The sequence below is a fragment of the Haemaphysalis longicornis genome, unplaced genomic scaffold, assembly GCF_048455015.1.
Source record: "Haemaphysalis longicornis isolate Haplotype H1 unplaced genomic scaffold, Haemaphysalis longicornis Haplotype H1 scaffold_10, whole genome shotgun sequence".
Classification (NCBI taxonomy): domain Eukaryota; kingdom Metazoa; phylum Arthropoda; class Arachnida; order Ixodida; family Ixodidae; genus Haemaphysalis; species Haemaphysalis longicornis.
Window position 1 is genome coordinate 72,059,428 of NW_027526204.1, and position 25,743 is coordinate 72,085,170.

Below are 25,743 nucleotides of genomic sequence, written 5' to 3' on the forward strand. Positions count from 1 at the left end.
TATATGGTAAAAGCTGTTTCCGTGATCTTTTGGTCTTAATATGCTTATAAATTGCTGCAGCGATGGCAAACAAACCACGTGAGAAAAGACAGAACCTCCTTTCAAAACGCGCGCCCCCATTGACACCCGGGTCCGTCACCGTGTACCGTACCGTGATACCGTTCCGGAGAATAGCCACGCGCGGCGTCTATATATCTCTCCCCTGGCATTGCATGCCACGCGCTCTTCGGCGGCCACCTGTGTGGCGTACTAGAACCTGCGCTGTGATTGTCTTATCCTCGCTATAACAAAACGTTATTGTCTCTACCCGCCATTTGCGTGTGTCCTTAGTCTGTGACGTAGAGATCAGTCCACTACCATATTCCCAGCAAGCCTATTCCCAACCCCAGCTTAGCAAATTCAAACACAGTGCCAGCTTTGTTGGACTAGGGCGGAAGCTTGGCTCTTCTCTTATAATACCCGCCGCGGTGGCTCAGTGGCTAAGGCGTTCTGCTGCTGAGCACGAGGTCGCGGGTTCGATTCCCGGCCGCGGCGGCCGCTTTTCTGATGGAGGCGAAAAGCAAAAACGCCCGTGTGTACGAGATTTCGGCGCACGTTAAAGATCCTCAGGTGGTCAAAATTAATCCGGAGCCCTCCACTACGGCGCGCCTCATCGCCTGCGTTGCGTCGGCGCGTTAAACCCTACAAACAATCAATAATCATCGCCTAACAGGAACAATTTGTTGAGTGGCACGATTTTCGTTCTTGGAATTTTCGCGCCAGCGTCCCATAACAGGTCAAGCAGGAAAGTACTTGCTATCGCAGCGAGAACCTTATTCGACAAAAGTTTGATGCGCACTGTTCCCTTCGCCAGATGTGGCTGCGAATCCGATTTCTAAATATATGAAAATAGTGCGTTTAGCTGCACACTATATATAATCCTCACACTTTATGCATGCAAAGCCCCATTAAGGTTGGCTTCCTTATTGTACAAATATGCATTGCTGGGTAGAAATTCTTCAGGGTGAGTACAAGCTATCTGATATCAAAATATGAAGGCCGCAGGGGCCTTAATTAATATACCATAATAAGACCTTGTTGATTGCTATGCAGCACTCCATTGCATACCCCTGTGAGGTCGGCTGCACTACTTAACAGACGTGCATTGCTAGGAAGCCTTTTGCCCTGGCACAACATATTCAGTGTTGTATGAGAGAGAGAGAAGGCTCTTTACTGAAAAAGCAGAGAGGTTTGCCAGCCTTCACAGTCGCCTACATGCGTCTCTGCTGAGGTGTGTATGGGGGAAGAAAAGGCCCAAGAAAGAGCTGGGCAGGAAAGAAAAAGAAAAAAGAAAACTGTCGTGGACTTGCACGCGCGGTAACGAACTTTCACAAATTTGGTTTTTGGTCTGAGCTTGGGCCACGTAATTTACAATTTCGAAATTAGGCCAATGTCATCCAAATAAGAGAACAGACTCCATAGAGCTTGGCGCTGCCTCGAGAGACAAATCTATGGTCTTAAAATAATCTTGAAAGTTACTGGTTCAATTAAGGTCCTAAGGCGTCTTATTATTAAAATTTTCATAGACAGCAAACTGCAACATATCAAGGATTAGAGATGGACAGACCGGCTTTCCTGCTGAGCCCACATCGAAACGCCACTTGCTTGTCAATGCTAGGAAGCGATCACGACTCCTAAACCGCTTGTCACAACTCGCTTGGTGATATGAAATTACAAAGTTGGGGTTTGATAAACCATTTTTGAGTTATGAAGTCCAGGAGGGAAGAAGAATAATTCGTGCACGGAGCAAAAATATATTTAAGAGGTGATAAACCCATTGCAGCAGGCACTGGAGAACGACCAGATAATGTCACAATGAAATATAACGCGGCAGCAAGGGAGATGAGGGCGAAACCTGATGACCGAGATGATAGCAGCCACATTCAACCCGTGTCTTGGCTGGGCAGCGGTATGTACATCACAGTGTTAGCGCAGTTTCTACTCCCTTAACCAAGGCTGTTAGCTTAACCTGCACGAATTCATGTGACGTTATCTCGCCACCTGAGGAAGCAAAGATTCCTCTCTTGTTTCTTCATGAATTCGTGATTAGTAGAATTTGCCTCTGAAGGTGTTTGGAGACATGTGCTTGCACTTTATCTAAGGGAAGCCTTTCTTCGTACCACACTCTGCACTATTGGCCTGGCTCCAGAAGCGAGAGGATCATTCTGCTCCCAATTGTTGTAACGTGAAATGTTCTTACCCCACTGGGCCAGCAATCTGTGCTGCTGAAGCCTAAAAACTATGTCATCTTACCCAACTTTTGACACTGATTGGCTAACAGACCACATGGGCATTCATTCACCCAGCTTTTTATCGCGACAGCCTTTTCATGGTGTAGTTTAGCAAAAATACCAGCCGGGGTGGCTCAGTGGCTAAGGCGTCGTGCTGCTGAACACGAGGTTGTGGGTTTGATTCCCGGCCGCGGCGGCCGCTTTTCTGATGGAGGGAAAAAGAGAAAACGCCTGTGTTTTGAGATTTCGGCGCTCGTTGAAGATCCCCAGGTGGTCAAAATTAAATTGGAACCCTCCACTACGGTGCGCCTCATCGCCTGCGTAGCTTCGGCGAAACCTTACAATCAATCAATCAATCAATCAATCAATCAATCAATCAGTCAGTCAGTCAGTTTGGCAAAAATGCACGAAGCAGCCGACATGGCCCGCTCATGCAGGTTTAAGGCACAACTTTCCCTTGCTACTGGGTCAAAGTTTCTTCGTTGCTGAGCCCCTGGCGTTTTCCAAAGGACTATGCACTATCGCTAGCACTAATGTACTCTGCCTCGATGAAACACTGAAGTAACTGGAGCTGCTCCAAGGTGGGCTCCATTAATGCTGCAGCCAATTAGCATCTCTGGCTTGAGGGGTTTGGGTGGCCGCCAGTTGACTGGCGTAGCAGTTTTGTCTTCGCGGGTGACTCTCCGGTCCAGCATATCATTTTAGACACCAATGTCGAGCTCCACACATCTGTCACACAAGCTTTACTCAGTTTGTAGATTTACCACACCATCCACAAGAAATGAATAATGACCAAAAGCACGAGGAGAAGTAGTAGCAGCATAGGGCTGTCTGCATGCATGAACCTGTCGTCGCTAGCCAAAACCGAACTCACGGCGAAAACAAAGTTACACATGTGTGAAAGGGGATGACAGTAAGGTGAAGATTGGTGCTAGGGATTCTTATACACGTTGCTAATGACAGTGCCTTCCAAATAACTATTGTAATGCTAAGCCTCAAGTTCTTCATGCTAACTGGCCACAACGGGACTTGTTGACCGCACGTGAAGACACAAAGCGTTGGTCGAAATCTTTCAGAACTTGTTGTGGGCGAGTGTGTTTCCCCTACCTTTTCTTCAAATTGCAGGGTTTCGCTACTCTAAAATTAACATACAGACTGAAGGAGTATGAATGAACAGAACCGGTACAAAGCAGAGCCCACATATTGGCTGCTTTAAAAAAAATGAAAACGCTTGACACACTGCCGCGCAGAACTAGTGACTGTGCGGATCTTCGAGTAACAAGGGCCTCGACAGGCATTTCTTAGTGGCCTTGCTCTGAGCTGGTGAGCTCATAGCATCCACAGTGCTTCGAGGTGCAAGGAAGGAGTGAAATCTCCAGGCCTTATAATTAACATTTGTTAGTGAATGATAACGTGGCTAATACTAAAAACTTTCAAACCAATTTTGAAGGAGGACATCCACTTGGATAGTAGTACTCCGGTGATTCCAGTATTCATACTGCCCAGTATCCACCATACTATTTCAGGCCCCTTTAAGAAGCTATATGCTGTGATGCTGTCCAGTGTAGGGGAGCTGGTGGCTATGTTTATACTTAGATACAACTTAAAAATGGCAATGGCAGTTGCCCCTGCACTGCATCTCCACAGCTGGCTGTTCCTCTCATATCTTGGACATGGTACGAGTCATTTTTCCAAATTTTGGACTTAATCTAGTTAAAAAGTACAGCCACAATGAACATGGGAAAAAGCAGACGATTTCATGTATTAGCGCAATGTCGTCATCCAGGTCTGTCACTTCGGCGGAGTGTTACGTGACATGATCTGTTCCCATTCTTAATTTGTACCCGAATATGGCTGTTGTTTGTGGCCACTTTTCCTGCTCACCTCCAGCATCGCCCAAGACGCAAACAAAGGCAAATACAAAACCATGCCAAACAGTAAAAAGGATGCAAAGATGTGTTTGGCACAACGCAACACCTCTATGGTGAGTGACCACACTGCGTGATTATTAAAACATCTTTATTTAACATCATCCAGACTTACAAAACCATCATACGTGGTGCTATCGACATTGACATCAGCTCCTGGAAGAGCAGCTTGCAGGCATACGGCAGCCGGATCTGAGATATCTGGAAAAAAAGAAAAAAGAGCACCAATTTGTGTGAATTCGTTAACGATCAAAGGGTGCATCAAGCGAAGATATGAACTTAGCTCCTTGAAGACAAAAAGCCCAAATCGAAGAACATGCCACGGTAGAGTGAAATCTGTAGAGGCATCACTTTGTGATTTCCCGCCTATTCTGATTTAGTCGTTGCTTGTCGTCACTGCTGCAGCAGGCTGAACTTCCACGGTGGATAATGGGGGAGTGATTTTCGAAACCGACTGCAAGGACGTGCGTGCATCACAGTTTCGGATGTGTGGCAATGCGTCAGGGCCCTGACGAAGGCAAGTATTCATGCCGAAACATTGTCGAAAAGCTGCACAACATTCACGTAGTGCTGCAGTAAGCATGCACAAGAACTAGATTCTAGGAAAAGTTCACCCACGCATCCCAAACGACCAATCGTATGGCTGCCCGTCGTTCTCCTCCCCTCACCTGAGTCTTGTTGCGGCAGCCCTTGCACTCGAAGGTGTTGTTGCGCAGGTTGGCGATGGCCAGGAGGCCACACAGGTTGCAGATGTGGGCCCTGTAGGGGTCGGACACCTCGAACAGCCGCTCGCGCAGAAACTGGGCCGCCCCGTGCGAGATCTGGCAGTCGCGCTCCATCTCCCCGAAACGCAGCCCACCGTCTCTGCACACAGCGGCGGCGGCAGCACACGCGTCACGACGATATTGCAGCTTCGATTTTTAAGAAAAGAAAAACTTTTTGAACATGTGACGTTCAGGCAATGTTAAGCAGCTGAACAAAAACGAAAATGCGACAAGCTGTGATTATGCTGAATGAAGAGCTACAGACTGAAGATTCAAGCAGCATCAGCCAGGCACGTTGGCAATGCTACGCCAGCACTACATTTACAGCTCAGGCATTAAAAAAAAATTAAAGCCGTTCCACTCAACGTGAAAGCTGTCGGAAGTGCAGAGCAGTGATTCGCCATAATGGGCTGTAGCGCTATTATCCGCTCACTGCTGCCACCCAGTGCATTTCAAATTTCCCGCCTCTGCAGCGCTTGCACGCCCTGTCTGAAACAGCGCCAGCGGAAGTTCTGTTCTTTTTGTGCTTGCTTTCTCTCGTGCACGTGCCGCCGTTGCACTGCCACTTTTTTTTCACTTACTATTGTAAAAACCAACCCAACGAGCGTTCCTAACTAAATGAACGCGGGTGCAGCTGGTTAATTACGTATATTTTGCCTCAAATGTACCTGCAGTTTTCTTTGCGATAAACAAAGGGGAGACGTATGACAAGTGCCAGCGGTTCTTGAGTTATTAAGGGTTATGACTATCTAAACCGCTTGGCTTTTGAAGCTTCTGCGGGACGCCCTACACCGGGTATGCCGGCTCTACTTGGGTCTGTCATCTCACTGCGCCGCCTGATACCGGCAGTCGCTTGATTTCGAGCGTTACAACGAGCTAAGACGACAAGGCGAGCCTCTAATGTGCTCTGCACTTAAAACCTACGAATACAAAGAGAAATTCTACGAGGTGTCTGGGTGAAATAGTCATGGACGGCTGTTCCCAGTAGCACCCTCTGCAGCTGCTGTAGAGAGGGATTTGGCAAGTGTGGAAGGAGGATTCATCGTCAGCCTGCAAGCCAAGCTACCCCGCTTCACCCCCTCACCTGGCCCTGCCCTCCATGGGCTGTCGGACCAGGATCTGGACGGGCCCCCGCGCCCGGGAGTGGATCTTGTCGTCCACCATGTGCTTCAGCCGCTGGTAGTAGGTGGGGCCCAGGAAGATCTGGGCGTTCACCTTGCGGCCCGTGTGGCCGTTGAACATCACCTGCGAGGCAGCAAGTGGGCGGTGGTCGCGGGCAATTAGAGATCGGAGGGAAAAGGAAAAGGGCTGGGGGCAATCAAGGTCCCTGGGGTATGCCAGAGCTAGGGGGCAGTGAGAAAGCTCTACGTACTGATGACAAACCTGGAAGCTTCAAAGATGCAGAAAAAATTCAGCTGTTGGCCATGGAGACAAACATCTGTTTGACCCTTCGCGATAAGATTTATGCGTGATCAAGGCTGTGCCAAGCACAAGAAGATAAACAGGACAGCTGGGCAAGGTAGGGTTGCTACCATTTTTTTACAAAACAGTATGGAGTGAACAGAACAAGAAGGGTAAATAGTTCGTTGTTTGTTGTCGTCTATTAACCCTTCTTGTACTGCCCATGTCGGACTTAACAGCTAGATAATACTCTTGAATGCACAGCGATAAAACAGTAGTGCCCGGGAAGGAAAAAACAATTTCGTAAGGGCACCTGCTTTTAGCTTTGCTTTTGGCGACAGGCCCTGTTTTTACTACAAGAGCCTCACCTCATTCCCTCTGAGGTGGTAGCCGTACTCTTGCAGCAGGTTGGAGATCTTCTGCACGTTGACCGAGTCGTTGAAGGGCGTCGCGTCTCCAATTTCGCCCTTGTTGGCCGACACCTTGCCCTGAAGGCACTCGATAAGATGGCCGATGGTCATACGAGACGGGATGGCGTGGGGGTTGATGATGATGTCCGGCGTCAACCCTTCGGCCGTGAAGGGCATGTCCTGTAAGGGAGCCAAGCACGCCACAAGGTCTCCACATTGTTACCAGTACACCGGCAAGCTCATACTCTTTGGCTGGTGATGCTGCAGATTGTCCCCCACTACAAAGAAGGCTACGGTGAAGACACCCTACAGACCAGCTGTGATAACACAGTGGCTAATACGTTACGCTGCTGAGCCCAGGAATGCAGGTTTGATCCGAGGCTTTTATACAGGTGAAGCAAAACGAAAAAAATTAAAGCCGTTCCACTCAATGTGAAAGCTGTCGGAAGTGCAGAGCAGGGATTCGCCATAATGGACTGTGGTGCCGTTATGCGCTCACTGCTACCACCGAATGCAATTCAAACTTCCCGCTTTCGCAGTGCTCGTGCGCCCCCCGCCTGAAACAGCGCCAGCGGGAGTTCTGTTCTTTTTGTGCTTGCTTTTCCTCTCGCACGTGCCAGCGTTGCACTACAATGCCAACAACCAACCCAACGAGTGTTCCTAAGTAAATGGACGCGGGTGCTGCCGGTTAATTACGTACATCCTGCCTCAAATGTACCTGCAGTTTCCTTTGCGCTAAACAACGGGACATGTAGGACAAGCGGCAGCTGTTCACGAGTTTCGAATGCTTATGACTATATAAACCGCTTGGCTTTCGAAGCTTCTGGGGTACGGCGAGACGACAGCACTACAACGGAACGCTGTGTGGCTCCACTGGGGTCCAGCGAGCGAGCTATGACGATAAGGCGAGCACCTAAAGTGCTCTGCACTTAAAATGCCCGTGTCGCGATTTCAGTGCCACTTGAAAATCCTGGGGCCAAAAGTAATCCAAAAGCCTCTACTACGATGTGCCTCATGGCCTAGGTGCAGCTTTGATCTCTAAAAACCCCCATATTTGGAATACACCCTATATAAACTTCACCTAAACAAGAGGAAAGGCAACTCTGTCTACAAAATAGGTGAACAGCTAATTTTTTTAACACTGAGGTAGCATCAAATTAGACGAAGCCGGTGGGACATCCCTACGGGGGTTTGCAAGGAGGCCAAAAAGTGTTCCAATGCCAGAACGGGCCCCACATGTTTCCTCCTTTTCCGAGCTCTAGGCTAAATTTCGATTAACTAACGCAGCAAGAGAAGGAAAACAATTTTGTCACGGTTGCATGCAGTCAAGCGAACTTCACTGAGTGATAGCTTGGTTTTCAGCTGAGAGTGGGCAGTGACCACGCTCACAATTTTACCGCAGGACAAAACATAGACGCTGCTCAATGCAGTCAGCACTATAGGATCGAATGCACAGTGAACTAGGATGCAGCCAGTGTCTCCTTGTATCCCTTTGACAGCATGCCCCCTCCTTCCGGAACAAACAAGTGATACAACACTTTCACTGCACAATCGCCCAACGCACTGGCTTGACCTTGGCTGGGATTGAAGGTCATACAGACACTACCAGGAAGAAGTCGTTTACTGGGCTTGTACATGGAGTAATAGAGCTTTTACTCTAAAAAAAGGATTACGTGCTTAGCTACACAGTCTTGCCAAAAATCCTGAAGCATGCAATGTATAAGTGTATTCTTGGCGCCTTGGCGTTTTAGCCAATGGAGATGAAACCGTCTGCTGTAAAAGTGTCTTGTCTTTGAAGCACAAAGCTCCCTAGCGTGAGGTGTAAACGAGTGCCCCAGTGTTTTTTAGTACGCATTACGAAGTGCTCCAGCGCGAGGCATAAACGAGTTTCCCTGCATTTTAGTACCGTGACTACACGAGACGACAGTTACGATGGACGACAAGAGACCCCAACAGCCCCAGCCCCTAAGGGGCTTCACCCCTAAAGCAAGAGCTTATGGATTTTGCTCCAGTGTCGCCGCAACGAGACAATCAAGCGGCGCGATACACTGGCGCTCGGGATCAGGCCCCCATACCTCCTGGCGGTAGGTGATGCCGCAGGTTCCCTTCTGTCCGTGGCGACTGGCGAACTTGTCCCCGATCTGGGGGATGCGCACGGAGCGCACACGGATCTTGCAGAACTTGTATCCCTCGGCGTTCACTGTTAGCATCACCTGGTCCACTATGCCCGTCTCGCTGTTTCGCAGGAACGTGCTTGCGTCACGCTTGGTGAAGCGACGGTTGGTGCTCTCCAGCTGCGGCGAGGCAAAGAAGCAACGGAACGTCACGACTGGTCTTGCGCTGCCCACACATACCACGCCACACTTGCACACTATAGCTTGCACACTTCGTAATTTTTGCCTCAAGCGGAGGATACTGACCTGCGCAGGGAAGCACACGTAGTAGACTTTGTATCAGCAGAGATGGAAACACTTCGCAAGTGACAGGACTCGGAACATTTTTTCAGTGACTGAACTTCCCTCCCCTTAGTAATGCTGACGAGGGAATGGTGTAAACAACTGTGGGGGGCTTTTGGCAGAACCATCTGGCGCTAACTCACAATTACACAAAACACGTGCACACGCAAACGCTGTCTGAGCTAAAGTGCTGCCATTCACGCAACAGCACTACTCTTGGCACACCAATGCTTGTCATTTGAGGCTGCAATTGAAACATTTAAGATATCTGGCTCTCTACAACAATGCATTGACTATCACCATAAACTGCATACTCAAGCTCGCCACGTCATTTGAGGCTGCAATTGAAACATTTAAAGGAACCAAGAACACAAAATACAAGTTGGGTTTATTAGAAATACTGCTTAGTCCCGATAACAAGGATACCAATATCACCGCAATCTTCAAACAAATCACGGAGATATTAAAGAAAACGTGTGAAGCAGTCGCGACCCCCTAGCCAATTTCCGGCAACTTTTCTATGACGTCACGGAACCTTGTTTGTGCAATTGGCGGCCGCCTAACTGACCTGTTGCGACGACAAATGACCGGACGTCTGTACTGGGGCCTCTAGTTCCATTTGACCGCATCACTTGAATGCTAACGTGCAGTTAACGAACTGAAAATAATATTTTATTGTTGGCCCGTATGACGTCATTCTTGCTCATAACATGTCACTTTGGCGCAAAATTTGAAAGTTTCTATATACTTCTTGCTTTTTTTTCGTTAAAAAAACATCTTTTGTGGCTGTAATGGAGCTGAAAGATAATAAATCCTAGTTCTTTCAAATTAAACGCAGTTGTATTTTCACTTTACGGCTCCTTTAAGATATCTGGCTCTCTACTACAATGCATTGACTATCGCCATAAACTGCATACTCAAGCTTGTCCACTGTGACCCAGGGACAGTCAAGTGCTGTTCACAGCTGCCACTCATTTCCAAACTACATCTCAAGCAGTCACTAAAAATGACACTGACACAACTACCCACATTTAGTGCTGCATCTCATCTGTCGCCTAACTGACAAACATCTAACCTCATCACTCATCTTCACTGCTTAGGGAGATCTGGCTTACATTTAGGTAATAAATTAATAATCCTTACATCGTCGTCATTCTCTGGCAAGGTGATAGTCTTCCCAATGATGACATCATCTCCAGACACTCTCGTGCCTGGAGCTATGATGCCGTCGTCATCCAGTTTGTCGTAGATGGCGTTCCGCATGCCTGCAACAGTCATCAAGTCATCGTTTAGCAGCATGCTCATGAACTCGAAAACCCCCCGGTGATTCAAGTGACGACAGTACCTTGACAGGTTTCCCTGGTCGGCTTCTCAAACTGTTCCTCCTGGTCCCCGACACGCTTGCACTCCGAGTCTTTGTATGACCGGTAGAACACCGACCTGGAAAGAAAGGATTTCACGTACTCAGATGGAACAAAGATGTTACGAAGACATTTCAAGAAACTGCAGATTTCTTCCTGCAATGACAGACTGCAGGAATGCAAAAGATAAAGAAAAAGGGAAAAAGCGTGTTCAACATTCTGAGTGGTCTTTAACGTGAACTGGTGCAAAGAAAAACACTAATATCCCTCCCACTGCTTCCAGGCCTTTTTGCAGCTTACCTGCCACAGAAGCTGCTCTTAAACATCACACCCAAACAGATACAACAAGTAATATAGTTGTGGCAAGGTTATTTCGCTACGTGTCACAAGTCCTTTAAATGGCCACCTTACACCTTATCGCAATCTTTCCCTCGTCGAAGCTGTGCATAAGACACTTGTTACAGGGACACTAAAGGATGGGAACAAATTGGCCTCTATCGAAGGGTTAAGGTGCCGAGAATCTAAATACAGTAAAACCGCGTTACAAGAGACACTCAAGGGACCCAGGAAACAAGTCTCTTGTATGCAATGTTGCTGACAAGGCGAACATAGGAAAACTAACCAGACCATTTTCATTCAAATGTCTCTTATAACCAAGTGACTTTTGTAATGGTGTCTCTTGTAACGAAGTTTTACTGTACAGTCAAATCCCACTACAATGAACTCCACTTTAACAAAATTCCCGCTTCAACGAAATATTTTCAACTCCCTGTCAGCCAGCCACAGAAGTCAATGCAACAAAGTCCTCGCTACAACGAACCATTTGTCTGACTTGCTTTCGCCTCAGCGAAATTTTCGCTTGGTGGAACTGGGTTTGAACAGTTATTTCCCAATAACGTAAGCATAAAGCCAGCCATCTGTAGCTCCTTAAACATTCAGGGTGCTAGTTTCACTGAAAATGAGTGCTGTGCAACCACAATGCCACCAATAAACAAAAACAAACATATTGGTGGATGCCATTGCTTGCTGGCTGGTGATTACGATGTGGCTGACCGTCTTTAACCAAGGCGCACGCCCGCTTCGCCAAGCTGGAACTACAGACAATCAGTATACAGTTGAAATCGTGTGAATGTGCCACACTAGCACTGCACTGTTTTGCATGCATTGTGAGCAGGTGTCCTTGCCGTTTTCCTGCTACCATTTTTCATAGTCAAGAGCAAAAATTATGTTTGCGAGTTTAGTCTTGAACCCGCGTCATCCTATCTTAATCGCAAGCGCGTGCTCACGATAAATTCAAGCGCGTGCGGCTTGCCTGCGGAAGGCCAGATGCCGCCGTGCCCAATCTGAGGATAAGATAACGGGATAAGATAACTCGCGGCTCGAGATTTGACCCACCGAGCCAGCGCTGATGAAGCAAAGCAGAGCGCACGCAACCTGGCGCCCAAATCTCAAAAACGAGAGGCCATCGTTTTGAAACGACACAGTAGCGCCATGCAAATGCATGTGTTCTCGGGTAGAGGTGCCGCTTTGAGGTGTGGAAGAGGGATGGGAACCCCCGCGAAGTGCACTTGCACAAGGGCAAAAAGTGACGGGCAATTCGGGCCCCTCTTGTCAGATACCAGGAAATTACTCAGAACTACAGGCTGTCCCGCAAAACCTACTCTTCCCCACACAAAGCACTATCAAAGGTTTAGGAAAGATTACTACGCGCCCTGCAGGTTAATACCTTCCCACATCCCACCAGACTTCGCCTTTTTGACCGGACACACTTTTCTCCACTTTGCCGCTTCTGTGGAGAGCCTGGGACGCTCAGACACAGAGTGGAAGGCTGCGCCAAATCTACCCTGGACCCCCCCAACATCCACATTTCATCACAGCTTTGGGAGAAAGCCTTGGCCAGCTCTGGCCTCGAAAATCAGCTGCACTGGATCGAAAGGGCTGCCGACACGGTCCGAGCTCAAGGCACTCTGGAATGAGGATGCCTCTCAGAAGCATTTCCTTGATTTAATTAAAATTCTCTTATTCTCTCGATATTTGAAACGGCACTTGCGGCTTCAAAAAATGCTTTGCTGGCAGCCGGCTGGATGGGGTCTGGGAATCCAGAGTCGACTGGCGCACCGCCGCTCGAGAATTCAAATGCGTTTGATTCCGTCGATGTATGATCATAAACGTCAAATCCTCGGCTGGAGACACAGGCCGTAGTCTGCCACGGCTCGGAGATATAAAAGCTACTGTTGCCAGCATTTACGCTCTAGACTGCACCGGTACTGCCGGTGCTTTGTTCCTAGTCTGTGATGCAATGTCCACGCCACAAAAAAATGCAATGGAAGCAGATGAGAGAAACGCCAGCTTTGCTTGCTTATTTCTCGGCAAATAACGCATCGTCGCTTGTCGAACAAAAGCCGAGAGAGCTTAGAAACCTCGACCTTTCAGTTAAAACCAAATTTTATTCAGCCTTTAGTGTCCCTTCAAAGGATACGGTCCCTATCCTGGGGTGGAATTCTCAGTTCTGTCCATTTCATGACATCTTTTAAAGTGCCCACTCCAAGGAAGCCCTGATAAGCTGAGAGCAAGCGACGCAGATATGACACAGCACAAGCAAGGTGGGGGGGCATCGGTTTCTGCGCATGTCATTGGTCAGAGGCCTCGCAAGCGCAGCTACGTAACGACTGAAATGGACGCGAAACGGACGTTTCTGAAAACGGGCACAATTCTGAAAATTCTGGCCCTGGTGTCTTGCTCGCTCCCTCATTACTCTACATGAATGGATTGCATGTATTGAACTTTACGTGGCATGTCTCAGAATCCGTCCAAAAAGGCTGGGGGACCCACCTGAAGAATCCCCGGTCGACGGCGGAGGCATTGACGATGATGGAGTCCTCCTGGTTGTAGCCCGTGTAGGACATGATGGCCACGATGGAGTTGATGCCCGCGGGCAGCTCTCGGAAGCGCAGGTACTCCATGGAGCGCGTCGTGGTCAGCGGCTTGTGTGGGTAGTACAGCACGTGCGCCAGGGTGTCCATGCGCACGTGGAAGTTGGTGATGTAGATGCCCATGGCCTGCTTCCCCATAGCCGACTGGTACGTGTTACGGGGCGACTGGTTGTGATCCGGAAAGGGGATGATGGAGGCGCACACGCCCAGGATCATGGACGGGTGGATCTCGCAGTGGGTGTACGTCGAGCAGTACGCCAGGCCCTTGTCCTGCAGGTCGTCGGGGGTCATGGACAGCATGACCGTCTCCTCCTCCAGGGTGTCGATGTACTCGACTACCCCACTGGCGACCAGGTCCTGCCAGCTGTAGTTGTTGTACTCGCGCTCCTTCAGGTTGTCGATGTGGCGCCGCTTGAGCAGCAGCTTCTGGTCCTCGACGATCAGCAGGGGCCGGCAGATGCGGCCGGCATCCGTGTAGATGCGGATCTCGCGGTCGCGGATGTCGCGCACCATGGACACCTCGGACACGATGATGTCCATCTGCCGGCGCAGCTTGCGCAGCGTGTTCATCAGCTGGTCGGGGTCCCGGTGGATGCCGACCCAGCAGCCGTTGACGAAGATCTTGGTGGCCTCGGCGATGGCCGACGGGGCGATCTCCTCGAGGTTCTCCATGCTCCACTCCTCCAAGAACTCCAGGATGGGCGAGGGCTGCGAGCCGACCGAGATGTAGGACATGAGGGCCAGGTTCTTGACGAGGCCGACGGCGTGGCCCTCGGGCGTCTCGGCGGGGCAGATCATGCCCCACAGGGTGTTGTGCAGCTGGCGCGGCTTGGCCAGCTTGCCGTCGCGCCCGATGGGCGAGTTGACGCGCCGCAGGTGAGACAGCGTTGAGGCGTAGGTCAGCCGGTTGAGCACCTGCGGGGCGACATTTCCGTTTTACGTGCCTGGCACTTCAAGTGCGATACAGAATGGTAATTAAACGCTTTGATATGCTGCACCTCACCTCTAGGCCAACCTAAAACATACCAAATCACCCTTGTATAAGTAAAGAATGTGCAAAATTTAGCCAAGAGAACATTTTACAATAAGAAATTGTGAGTCTTGGACAAAAATATAGACCCATGGTATTCGTTTCAAAACCCACCATTCTACTCCCAGGCTACCGATGCAGAATGATGGAGCTCTTTGAGCAACTGCGCAAGAGAACACAAGAAGAAGTGTTCCGAGCACCTGTGAGACGCCCGCGCGGGCCTGGTGGGCCTTCTTCTGGTCGCCCCAGTTGCCCGTGGCGAGGGAGTAGCGCAGGCCGTCGGTGATGATGCGCGTCTTGATGGCCAGCTCGAGGTTGAAGTCCTTGCCGCGGTCGATGAACTTCTGCGCGTACATGCGCACCTCCTTGGTGAGGTTGCGGAAGAGGCCCCGGAAGAGGAACGCCATCAGGGGCCCCGCCAGGTCCAGCCGCTTGTTGCCGTAGTGATCGCGGTCGTCGAGCTCCCGGCGACCCAGGGCAGCGAGCAGGAGGCGGTGGACCATGTAGCTGCACCACAGGGGTGGAGGAGAAAGAACTTTGCCACCCTTTCCCAAAGAGAGCCGAGAGCAGTGCGAAAGCTTTCCCACATCAAAACTGCATTAAAACATTAGCTGAAAAGGCGCCCAATAGATCGTCAAACCTCCTCCAAAGACCCAAATCACAAACAAACAACGAACCCATGCAACGATTCTTCATGCACTAAGTAAACGCATCTACGAACGATCTACAGTCCAGTCCACTTATAACGATGAGCTGTGGCACCATCCACTTTCGTATGCTGTTTATCGTAAAATAAACCGCTTACTACAATGCTCCAGTGCCGCAATATTTGATATAACGATTGAATCTAGTCACAGGGTGCGTGAAAAATGCGAGCTGCCGCCGGCCCTCCGCGTCGACTATGACGGCGCCGCGTGCAGCGATGCGCCTCGCATCTCGGGTCGGGTCGGGTCACAACGGGTCGACTGCGTAGTTACAAGGAAGCGACAGGAGGAGGGGAGCGGTTTTCCTTCCGAACCACCCTGCCAGTGCCACCGCTTTGGCATCGTCCCGACGGCCGTTCACTTCCTCGCGCTTTCGCAAGCTCCCTGACACACTGAACCACGACAAAGACATTTCTGTCGCAGGGTCCCTGTGGGCCACCAATTCAGCGTTTTCGTGACTTACAAACGCCATGAGGCGTGCGGCACTAAGCAAAAGACTTTACGTGTTGTGAGCGAGCTCGTTCCGATGCTCCGTATGTCTCCTCACCCGAGGTAGTAGGCCTTCTTGGTCTCGCAGAAGTCGCTGACACCCACGTGGGGCAGCATCTCCTTCTGGAGGATCTCGCGCGAGTACTTGATGCGCTTCTCCTTGGTGACGCCCGGCCGGGCCCCGCGGGAGCCGATGAAGTTGAGCGCCACGTTCTGCTCCTGGATGACAAAGGCCTCGTCCAGCGAGGGCTTCACCATCTCCATCATCTCGGGGTCCTCGAAGTCGTAGATGATGTGCTCCAGGATGTCCCGGTCCGCCACGAAGCCCAGCGCCCGGAACACGATCATGATCGGGATCTCCTGCTTGATGTACGGCAGGATGGCGATGATGCGCTGCCCGATGGCGCTCTTGCGCACGCCCTGGGATGAGGAGGAGGGGGAGGAGGCAGACCTTGTGGTCAATCTTGCTACAAAACATCCAATGGAAGATGGACTTGGTGGTCAGCCTTGCTACGAAACACTTCGCTGCTCGGGGAAATCTCAAGAGATGCTCATATTATTGCTACCACGCTTTTTGAAAGAAAACCGTACGTCACTGACGGAAGAACTCTGCACTAGTTTTTCATGTTAAAAAGGAAACAAAAAAAAAAGTTTGCAGGCCTCTGCACTGCTATGAGTGCCGTAGCTTTACAATGCTGGAGACATTATACAGGGCTTTAGTGGGGAACAAGACATGGTGATCGGACACTGATCCCAATGTAGGATAAAATGGAGACCGGTGTATACAGCAAATCCGTGCGAATACCTCAGTAATGCCTCAGCAGTAAAGAAACCTTGCCCACAAGGTCATTGATTAAATTTAGACATCCTCGCACGTACTTGGGTTTCTCACTTTTTTTGGGGGGCTCTCCAACAAATGAAGCCATGGCAGCAGAGAATGAAACCTCAGACCCCCATGCATGCAATTTTTCTTTTTCCAACTGCAGCTAAAAGAAACTCAGGTTCATTTAACGCACGTCCCCCGCAACAACAAGACTCTCAGCACCTGCCCTCCCCTGGCGAGCATGTTGACCCAGAGGGTGCTTGTGGGCCTGGAGGAGTGCTCGAGGCAGGAGCGGCACTCCGCCTTGTAGGCGTACTTGGAGTCCTTCATCTGGAACACGTACACCGTGTTGGTTGCCATCTTCTCCTGCGCTATCAGCACCTGCAACACCATGGGGGCAAGGCAAGGGCACAGCATTAGAGCGCACCAAGTTTTCGATTGACTGTAGGGTTTTACGCGCTGACGCAACACAGGCGATGAGGCGCGCCGTAGTGGAGGGCTCCAGATTAATTATGGCCACCTGGGGATCTTTAACGTGCACCGAATCTCGTACACACGGGCGTTCTTGCTTTTCGCCTCCATCAGAAAAACGGCCGCCGCAGCCGAGAATCAAACCTGTAACCTCGTGCTCAGTAGCGTAACGCCTTAGCCACTGAGCCACTGCGGCGGGTCGCATCAAGTTTTCCTCTATAATCTCCAATGTGCTGTCACCTCCTTTGGAGCCTTTCCTATGATACTGACTATGCTTGTTCCCGATTTGTAGTGGTCTGACCACAAAAGTCTGCCATAATTCTACGGTGCAAGTTTGGCGACAAGTAAGTACCTTTGACTGCTACAGCACTTTTGTCCGAGCTGTTAAAAATGCATCTAAAGCCTGAGTGTGTTCATTTGTGTTGTAGAATAATGTGCGGGTCAGTCATGTGATGTTCGGTCCATTGTTATTATTATTTTCATTTTTTTATGCTCTTCTTTATCTACTGCGCTCATCTCCCATTCCTCTCCTTTCCTTTGTTTCTTCTGTGCACCACGCTGAAGGCATCATACTGTTTGTGGACACTTATCCAAATAAATAGATAAATACAGTGCAACTTCTGCCAAACTGCAAACAGGGGGATGGCAAGCTGCTGCTTTCTGCATATTGACTGCTCAAAGGTGTGCTTTTTGCATTTTGTGGAGGATGATAGTCATTAAAAAACACACGGGAAGCACTGTAACGAACATAAGGTGGCTTGTCGACTTTAGCGCAAAGTGCATAGCATGTAAAGTAGTATGTTAAACTCGTAGCTTTTTTTTTTCTTACGCCAACATTACGTAGGTCAATTTTATTTGTTGGAAACACCATGTATTAGTTGCCACCATGCATGAAGTGAATCAGAACCATTAATATTTTATTCAAGGAGTAGCTTATCTCTATCTTGTCTCTATAGGTGGTGTTCGTTGAAAAGTTTAGCTGTCAATTTCTTCGCTTGGCAACACTGAAAAAGGCCACAGACATGGTCGATGCACCACGGACAAGGCGCGGCTTGGGCCACTGCGCCCGCACGCCGAAGAAAAAAAACACCGGCATGCGTCGTCTGCTCCGTTTCAATCCGATTCTCAATGGTGGTGTCAACAGGGATGTTATTAATCGCACTCAGATTGGACTCGAGGCAATACTTTGCGTTCAATGAGGTAGAGTTTGTTAACGTGCAACACAGTCATGTGCTTAGCACGGACAAGTACCGCCATCCCGCGGAGCGCGACGTAACGAGTGACCATAGAGTTCGAGTGACGGCGCACTCACACGGTTGCCTGCATGCGCGCCTTGCCAGTGAATACAAGCAATAAACAGCGTGGGTGCAAGCACGCCACCCTGTCCCCTCTCACCTTTTCCGAGCCGTTGATGATGAAGTACCCGCCGGGGTCCAGCGGGCACTCGTTCAGCTCGCTCAAGTCACGGTCCGTGAGGTTGTTGAGCAGGCAGTAGGTGGAGCGAAGCATGATGGGGATCTTGCCAATGAATGTCTTCTGGTGTTGCGTCTCCACTGCCTCCTCGTTCTCTTTTAACACCGTCTTGGTTATGTCCACGTAAAGTGGTGCCGAATAGCTGCGGGCAAATGAAAAGATGTCGGAAACAGCGATGCCGATAAACTTGACAGTTGAAATGATTGTGTGGATTGAAGGGCAAAACGTGAGCGGCTTGTCACTATCGACTGGGTGCAACCGCATGGCTACCTGCACTTGGCAGACAACTCACATGTCCCAGTAAAGATCCATATAATTGTTCTAATTAAAGGCACGAGCAACTCCAGTGCAGTCACCTCCTATTTTAAAATGAATGAGCACCTCTAACAAGCAACACTGTTAGCTAAGAATTTCGTCTGCACAGTAGAAAACAGCAGAAGCAATAAATTAACAAAAGGTGAATTTCGTAAACCTTGAAGAACGTGCGAGCACCTCGTCTATCTCATTTGTGAAGTTGAAGCTCGGGACATTGCACTTGGCCGGCTTCAGCATCACAAGTCCGGAACAGGGCGTTTCTCGCACACCCCTCACACACAATGCCAACCATGCTTAGAAATGCCCTAATCTCCATGTTTTCTTGCTTTAGCATGGGCACCGACTGCCTGTCACCCCTTTTGCTGACCGCTCGTACTGGCATTTCACCACCGACATTCTCCTTCCTCCTTATGCCATCCAGCACTGGCTGCAGCCACAGGACTCGTCCAGATGGCACTCGGCAGAAGCAGGTGGCGTCATCAGCAACAGTTCGAAGGCAGCACCATCGAAGCCTTTTGCTTTCATCGACGCGTGCTTTCGTTCTTTGCTCTGTCGTTCTGTTGATAGACTGACGGCAAAAACATTTGCCGGCATGCCCCACCTGTTGCTCACGCGGTAATAATCACACCGTTTTTGCTGAACGCTAGGACTTAGATGATAAAAGTCAGAATGCACTCATGACAGGCACGGTTGAGGATATTAAGGTGAAATGCTAAAGCAACAAGCTTAAAATCCCCATAAGATCCCGATGATGTTGCAGGAGTACCCAAGAGGTGTGGTGGAGTCGGTTGAGCACTCACGTGAGGTTCCGCAGCCGCGCCTCGTTGGGCATCATGGGGCTGGGAGCTCCATCCTTTTCCCAGTGGGTCGGCTTGGACAGGTAGATCTGCTCAAACTTCAGCAGGTAGCGGGGCTGCCAACAAGGGAGACACAATGAACACCATTAATGAACCACGCACGGCCCGATAAGCCACTGCTACACCGCGGCAAGTTGTTGTTACGCACACACGGCAAAATTATCTCCCAAAAGGGCATCAGAGGGCAGGTGTCCCATCGCAAGTATACCCACCGTGGTGGCTCTAAGGCATTGGGCTGCTGAGCCCAAAGATGCGGGTTCGATTCCAGGTCATGGCGGCTGCTTTTCTGATGGAGTCAAAGGCGAAAATGCCCATGTGTTGAGATTTTGGCACACATAATTATTAAAGATTCCCCAGGTGCTCAAAATTAATCCAGAGCCCCCCCCCACTATGGTGCGCCTCATCACCTGGCAAGTTGTTGGACACATAGTCAAATTAAGCCCAAAATGGGTGTCAAAGGGCAGGTGTCCCTTTAGAAGCCCGAAGTCAGGCAGTATGTTTACGACCAAGTCTTAACCTGGGACCTTTCACGAGTGAAGCCGTAGCCGTAGCCATAGCCAGGTGTCGCGGCAAGTTTAGCGACCATCCTACCGTGGCAAGTCATTGCACACAGACAGCAAAATTATGCCAAAAAAGGGCGCCAAAGGGCAGGTGTCCCTTCAGAAGCCCGAAGTCAGGTGGTATGTTTACGACCAAACGTCGACCTGGGACCTCTCACGAGTGAAGCCATAGCCGTAGTGCCTTACTGGTGTACTTGCCAACCTGGTGACTTGAAAAGTCGTAAGACCCGTGCTTAAAACGCCGCAAAGAGGCATTCTGCACAATTCATACTGAAGTCGCTATCACTCCACACAAAACTGGTCGAGCTTGTCTGGTTGTCCGTGACTCGCCCATATCCCTGGTGCTTTTTCGAAGTGATGTGGACCTTGATATTAGGCTTGCCCCTATGTATAAGGTTCACATCACCGGCCCACCTGGTGCAAAATACAAACTTCTCTCCTTTCTATGACAGCAGGGAGCATGGAAATTCTGACATTTACAATTTCAAGTACTGCCGCGGCTTCGAGCCCGCCACTGCATTGCAAAGCAACTACCGCGGTCGTACCACAGGTCAAACTGCATTGGACGCGGCAGCCATATAAAGAGCGACGCGAACTCGCAAGTCCTAAAGGCCCACAAGCAATGTGTCATAGACCCGTTTGCCGAGGTGGTAGCAAGTTCTGGATATGGATGCACAGCCCACCTCGAAAAGACGACAGAAGCCGCAACTTTTGCTGATACTAATAAAAAGAGTACGCAGTGCCCTCTCATGGCAGCAAAAGGTACCATAGTGTAGTTTTAATAGATGTTCCCACCTTTTCTCGAAAATTCGTAAAATCTAGGGAAAGATTCGTAAAACCGTAAGATTTGATTATAGGGTTTTAACATGCCGACGCAGTGTAGGCAATGAGGCGCGCCGCAGTGGAGGGCTCCAGATTAATTTTAACCACCTGGGGATTGTTAATGTGCGCCGATATCTCGTACACACGAGCGTTTTTGCTTTTCATCTCCATCAGAAAAGTGGCCACCGCAGCCGGGAATCTAGTACGCGACCTTGTGCTTCGTAGCGTAACGTCTTAGCCACTGAGCCACCGCGGCGGGCGTAAAACCGCAAAACGGGTCGAAATCCGTACATTTTAGGGAAAACTGGGAAGAGTTGGGAGGTATGCTGCTTACCGGATTCTCGATCTCGCCCGAGGTGTGCTGTGCCTCTGCCTGGAGGTCGATCTGCGGCGTGTCCTCGACGATGCGCTGCACGGACATCTGGATGAACTCGTCGAAGGAGTCCAGCTGCTGCCGCACCAGGCCCTTCTCGTCGAAGTAGGCACTGATGACGATCCAGCACGCCTCCTGCCACAGGTCGGGGGTGATCTCCTCCGACTCGTCCTCCCCAAACCCATCTGCGATCGGGGAGAGGATGAGCGTTCACCACTGTTTCCCTTCTGACAACAACAACTAAGTTGCGAGAACAAACTGCGTGCGAGGAGCAAATTTTACTTTTTAAAGCGAAAGCTTTCTTAATGGGACTGATGGCGTCCTGTCAAAAACGAATGCATTTCTCCATAGACCGGTTGGTCTACGGAAAAGCGCTGACAAGATATCTGGACACACAAGGCTTCCATTGTTTGTGTCATAACTAGGGTTGCCACCTTTCCCCGAAAAAAAAAAAAAAAAAAAAAAAAAACCCTTTGGGGCGGAGGGGGAGGCGTGGTATATAGAATACTTAATTTGTGTTGAAAAAAAGACACCCCATTTTTGACATGCAGAGCCATTTATTGTAGCGTTTTTTAGGGAGAAATCAACATAACATTTGTACTGAAAGTGATTGAGAGTTTGATGTGCTTCCCTGAAAAGTGACCGCAATGCTGACCGTGGCAGCAACATTTTGTTGTTTTGTTCCTCCGTTTAGGACCCCCTCCATCTCAGGCAGCACGCTTGCCCGCGTATTTTCTCTGCTCGCGTGTCTTCGCGCAGCTTGTTGGCGCATATTTATCGTCTTAGTTGTTGAATTGACGCTTATAAAACACCAAAACGGACATAAGCACGGCACAAGGGCCAAAAATCCGGCCATTGACGGCCGGTTTTAAGTATGGACCGGCAACCGGCCGGCTGTTTAAAAAACCCGTCGGGCCGGTCCAAAACCTGGCAGGTGGCAACCCTAGTCATAATTATTACTTGAAAATCGCGAAAAAGGAACGGTTCTAGATAGGATCATACACGCATCAATGATGAAGGTGTACAATACTGTACCTTCATCTCATGTATACATTTAGATCGTTCATAGGTTCACTTAGTGCACGAAAAATCATCGCATGACTTCATTCTTCGTTTGTGATTGCGGTCTTCGAAGGTTTGCCGATCGATTGGACACACTCTCGGCAAAGGTTGGATGCACTTTTAGCGAAGGTTTTGGCGCAGTTTTGATGTCGAAAAGCTTTCACGCTTCTTAAGATTCTTTGGGAAAGGATGGTAAAGTTTTTTTGAGGGTGCGCATTGACCATTTACATGCCCAATCATGTCGTCGAGAACGTGTTGCTCACACATTAAGAAACTCACTAATACTTGTTTATTTTTTCCACCCCAGTATCTTGGAAGATCTATAAACTTGTGTTGTGTGTTTAGTTTATCCCTTCATCTCCCTCGTGTTTGCTTGTCGATTACAGTACAACTTGTTGTACTTTGCCCAGTACACTCCTGACTTGGCAGCCAAACGGCCACAGGCAGTAAAATAGATTAATAAACCAGTTTCAGTGAAATCCCCAAGGTGTTTCTGTGAATGGAAAACTTGACATCCCCATGATGTGAAGCTGTACAGCAATAAAGGAAAGCCTTCCCACAAACTTTGCAGTAGAAGACAAATTTAACAAGAGATTTTCTCTTTGAGGAGCAAACCTAATTACAATGGATGAGATGGTGCGTTGGACACCCGTTTGGTGTCACCAGGAATGCTCGCCTACGAAGGCAGAAATGCTAGCAGTATGTCTCGTGCTTCCCACCGGTGCAGCGAAACGTTCCGGCCTAATAATTACGACTGTCAAGCAGAGAAGGAAAGTGAGTGACGATGAACATAACCGGGTGTGTGTTTGGTGCAATAAGGAACAAATCTAATTACAGCAAACTATGCAACGACGCAAGGGACATATCCATTTAGAGACATCAGCAGAATCTTTTTTTCCTACCAGAGGCCTAATTTGCAAGCTTTTTTCTTTCTGTCATTTCTTTTCGACCAGTATTGCTGGCTTGTTTTAGATACACTCCATATAATCACTTCTATTCTGACTTTCTAGTTCAGTTTTTGGCAGCAAAATTAGCACTCTATTACTGGTAATTACCTTAAAGTGTCCATGAAAGCGATTCTGCGTTATTGTACGCCACATCACTGACGAAGAGACCTCTTTTCCATCCTTCCTGCCTCCTGGCACATTATTAACCTCAGGTAGGCTCACAGTTTCATGTAACAGCGCACGAATTAATCGTGCAGATGTACGAATTGTTGGATAAGTGCACAGCAAGCTTGTAAGGTGTTGTGCTTACACACAGAAACACCTGGCCCTGTCAATAGGCTAGGAATTAACTTTCACTTGGGCTGCGCTCGAGTTTACAATGAATGACAAAGCTTTGCATCTATGGTAACTGGGTCACATGAGGTGGTTGATGCATACTACATTGGCAAAAGGCGCAGCACACGTGTAAGCTGACCACTGATAACACTTTTTGACTGCACATTTTCATTTCCTGCTTGCCTGTCAGCCACTTTTATTTGAGTGTAGTGCAAGTGCGTTTTGTCTGAGTGACGTCGTGCTCTAACATCATCTACCTGATGTTTTCTTTTTTTTTTTACTGACTGTCACTGTATGCTATTCACATGAAACAAAAGAAATATCCTTTTAAATGAACCGACCTGTTAAAATAATTTCTGTCAGTCTGTCACGTACCCAGCGCATGTACTAAAAAAAGGCCCCGACTCTCGCAATAGCACATGTTCACGTATTACTGTCAACTCAGATATATCTGACGCATATACACACATACCAAGAGATAACTATTTGTCTATGTTCTTCGCGCATCTTTTGGTGCTGTGCTGCGTCTCTATAGTATACGACAAACACAGATGCCCTTTTGTGAACCTTCTAGTTTCAGAAGCATAACATGCTAGTTTATGTGCTACCTAATTATCTCTGCTTGCTGGTGCCTCATTACGTGGCAATCAGTTTTGCATCGCACTAGAGCGGCAAACTTGGACAATGAAGGGCTTTCTAACACAACGTTTTGAAGACAGATGCACCTATCCAACCGATTTCTTTTTCAATGACGGCTCCCTCAGGTACACCTTTAACACATTTGCATCCAAATACACTCTTCACCTTCATAGTTTCCGAATGCTCTGAATACTACCGACACACTTAGCAAATGATGAAAAGCGGCCACGGTCAAAGCCCATGAAAGAAAAAACGCAGGCGCACTGTCACCCCCTGCCTTTCCCTCCAAATTTTCAAAAACAACTTGTTCTTTGAATTTTCTCACGCAGAGAACAAAACTCCGAAACACCAGTGCATGAAACTGAGCCTCAGCTCGATCGCTAACCGGTTTCAAGCCCGTTCTGCGTGGAACAAAAACGCAAATGCTCACAGGTTTCACAATGGCAGCACCGTGATCAGCGCTCGATGCAGTCATACACATTGTTCAGTACATGTCGCAACTTTTTGGCAGATAAGCCAGGAAGTGTTGTCTGGAAAAAAAACTGCAGTCGCCGTGTGGCGGAACTAATGTCCGCTCAGGAACGCGACCTGTCTGGAGTCGCAACAAAAACAACCAGAGCACGACACGAAAGGGCGCTCGTAGTTGCGCATTATGGGGGTGCCGGGTTTGCCGCTAAACTTTGCTGTGACCGTTGGATGGGACTAGGACGTGCATCAACCACGGGTGCCAGGTTCCCAATCCCGCGTCGGGCAATTTCCCCAAAGAATGAGTCCATCGTACCCGAGTTTGGAAATGCGACTGTTTTGGTTTAACAGCTACACTGGATCGTTTCGAGTAAATGTGAGCAATCTTTGAGTTACCCTCGGTCGACGTAAACTTGTTAAGTTAGAAATGTCCCGAGAAGTAAAACTAAAGTTGGAAGGAAATGCGTGAAAGGACCGGCGAGAGCCTGTTCGTCACCGCAAGTGCTCTTCACAAAGACCAAAACCGACAACCCTACTTATCCCCTTAGATTCCAAACGCGTAAGTGCGCTTATTCAAACCGGAAACTGGAAATAGAATATGCGAAGATTTACCTTCTTCTGCTTCATACATTTTGGAGTGTAGCGAGCACGAAGCACGTACGCTACCACACGCAACTGCGCCGTCGGCGCTTTGTGACAAGTTGTGCCGCTAGCGCTGCTGGCGTTACGAGCGCTCGTTCTCTAGATGATGGTGATAAATTTATTGGTGCAATAATAAAAAGGAAAGAGGCTGTTATTAATTTTTAAATCTACTAGTACTTGTTTCTCCGAAAAATATATAAAAGCTTAATAAT

The 25,743-nt window shown here is 49.0% G+C and overlaps 1 protein-coding gene across 1 annotated transcript; it reads right to left on the reverse strand.

Annotated features, from left to right (window-relative positions):
* Positions 1-4,272: 4,272 nt before the first annotated feature.
* Polr2b (RNA polymerase II subunit RpII140) lies at positions 4,273-25,624 on the reverse strand. Its single transcript, XM_077689831.1, has 15 exons — positions 25,502-25,624; positions 21,402-21,625; positions 19,629-19,741; positions 18,436-18,655; positions 16,792-16,950; positions 15,805-16,166; positions 14,754-15,060; positions 13,423-14,438; positions 10,575-10,669; positions 10,373-10,494; positions 8,849-9,067; positions 6,732-6,953; positions 6,047-6,207; positions 4,867-5,062; positions 4,273-4,399 (listed from the first exon to the last, which is right to left on the reverse strand). Exons 1-15 carry the CDS (start codon positions 25,518-25,520, stop codon positions 4,310-4,312), a joined length of 3,525 nt encoding a protein of 1,174 aa, XP_077545957.1. The 5' UTR covers positions 25,521-25,624; the 3' UTR covers positions 4,273-4,309.
* Positions 25,625-25,743: the final 119 nt, after the last annotated feature.